At 32.8% G+C, this 2,237-nt stretch overlaps 1 protein-coding gene across 1 annotated transcript in view; it reads left to right on the forward strand.

Moving 5' to 3' along the window:
- The first annotated feature begins 293 nt into the window (after nucleotides 1–293).
- The window catches only part of LOC104993432 (phosphoglycerate kinase 1-like), a 6,621-nt gene continuing 4,677 nt past the window's right edge, over nucleotides 294–2,237 (forward strand). The window contains exon 1 of the mRNA XM_010846677.1: nucleotides 294–397. Within this exon, the coding sequence (XP_010844979.1) occupies nucleotides 366–397 (32 nt within the window). The 5' untranslated portion in view covers nucleotides 294–365. The remainder of the gene's footprint in view (nucleotides 398–2,237) is intronic.

Below are 2,237 nucleotides of genomic sequence, written 5' to 3' on the forward strand. Positions count from 1 at the left end.
CCTGTGATTTTTTAAAAATTTTCCTCTTAAAAAGTGTGAGATACATACCTAAAAGGGCACAAATCAAAAGCTCAAAGAATTATCACAGAAAGAGCACATTTGTCACCAACATCAAGAAAGAGAACAATATCAGAACCCCTGAAGCTCCCTCTGGTGTCCTGTCTAAGTCACTACTCCCACTCTCTTCCACATGGCTAATCACTATCTTCTAATACTGCTGATTATTTTTAAGGTGACTTTTGAACTTCCACTTATTTAACTGGTTCACTAAAAGTACCTCTCATAATCTTTGAGGGAATGATAATTTGACTGTGGCTCTGAACTTGACACTTTGTTTCTTTTTCAGAGTAGACTTCAATGTTCCTATGAAGAACAACCAGATAACAAACAACCAGAGGTAATGTCCCTGCTACACCCTGAGCTAGGTTTAAGATGTACGTGGGTCTGAGTATATGTAATGAAATGGTTTTCCATTCTTATTGTAGAATTATGGCAACTTAAGCTGCATGATCTTGGCTTTCAACCAACCCACCATCTGGTTTGCTTTCTTATGACAATTTAGAAATTAAAAAAAAATCATTTTAGGAAGGTGATTTTTTTCCTCCTTTTTTTTAATTTGAAGAATTTGAGGTTGTACATTTTTAAAGATTATCAAGGTTTAAGGTTACTTAGCTTTCCTGCAAAATGAAGAACTGTTCATGTAGTTTTACAAGCCCCTATTCTAACTGGCCCCCATAAAATCAGTTTTTGAGAATTTTGATTTAAGGGAAAAGACTTTGGAAGTAATACTTTCAGTCAGTTTAGGCTCTCCACATGTCTTGTTCAGGCTGTCCATGTCTTGGCTTCTAGATTCAGAAGCAGAAATTTTAAGTGATAGTATTGTTCTTGCTTTTGATTAGATTCTAAAAGATTTTTATTTTAAATGAAGGGTTTGAGCTGGAAAGGTATGTTCTAATGATCTAGGCCTGTGCTGTCGAGTAAAAATATAATAAAAGCCACATGTAATTTAAGATTTTCTAGTTGTCCCATTAAAAAGTAAACAAACAGATTAACTTAATTTTAATATATTTAATCCAGTAAGCTCCAAATAATCATTTTAATATATAATCAATTAAAAATTAATGAAAGGAACATTTAACTTTTTTGGTATTAAGTATTTGAGATCCAATACATATTTTACTCTTAGACAACATACCAGTCTGGCTAACCACATATCCAGTATTCAGGAGGTCCCTGTGGCTAATGGCTACCATATTGGACAGTGCAGGTATAGACCTAGAACATTTTTAGATATTGGCCCCAGAATAGAGCCTGGCATTCTGTCAAGCACATCCCTCCTGCACCATAGTGAAAGGTCTTTGTATAAGCCATCTCTGACCCTTCTTGGCTTTTTTGTTATTTTCTGCAACATACATAAAAAATTAGAAATATGCCTATCAAGGTATTTTATGAGTAGAAAGCAGAGAAACAAGTCTGAGTAGATCTTCATTTTCAGAAATCCGTGGAGTTGATAAATAAAATGAAGCATTAGAACTAATAGAACTTGACTGTTAAGGGAAAGCACTGAAGATTAATTTGGTTTCATTGGGCAAATGTACCTGATGAAGGTTTCTTGTTTATTTGGTATAATTGAGTTTTTATATCTGCCAAATAGCATAAGATAGTTAGAAATATAACTTGGCTTTTTATTATTCCATTCTTTGCTGAAATGTCATCTTATTAGAGAGACCTTCCCTGGCTACCCTCTCTAAAATCCCCTCCACCACTATTCTCCAGTCGTTCTTGTCACTGTACCTTGCTTTATTTTCTCCATAGTTCTTATCACTTCTGTGAGAGCAGAAATTATTTTATTCACTGTTGTATTCTCAGAATCTGATATAGTAGCTGCTACAAAAGTAGCATTCAACAAATATTTGTTGGATAAATAAATATTTTCTTTGTTATCAGGTTTAATTTCTTAAGTACTGCCATGAATGGAAAGTTAGTATTGGGTTTGTAACAAAAATTGAAGTGTTTAAAGAAGTTAAATAAATTTTTGGTTAAACTATAATTTAGTAAACGCAATGTGTTATGTAAACCACATTTTATATAATGTATTTATTTTATCCTACATAAAAAGTGACTTAGGATTTTGTAATGGGTACTGAAAAGTAACGTTTTTTCAGTTTTCCCAAAATTTCTTTTAATGGTTTCAAAATTTGAGAATTTTATATTTCTTCCAAAGTCAAACACTTAGG

Source organism: Bison bison, unplaced genomic scaffold, assembly GCF_000754665.1.
Source record: "Bison bison bison isolate TAMUID 2011002044 unplaced genomic scaffold, Bison_UMD1.0 scf7180017849200, whole genome shotgun sequence".
NCBI lineage: Eukaryota > Metazoa > Chordata > Mammalia > Artiodactyla > Bovidae > Bison > Bison bison.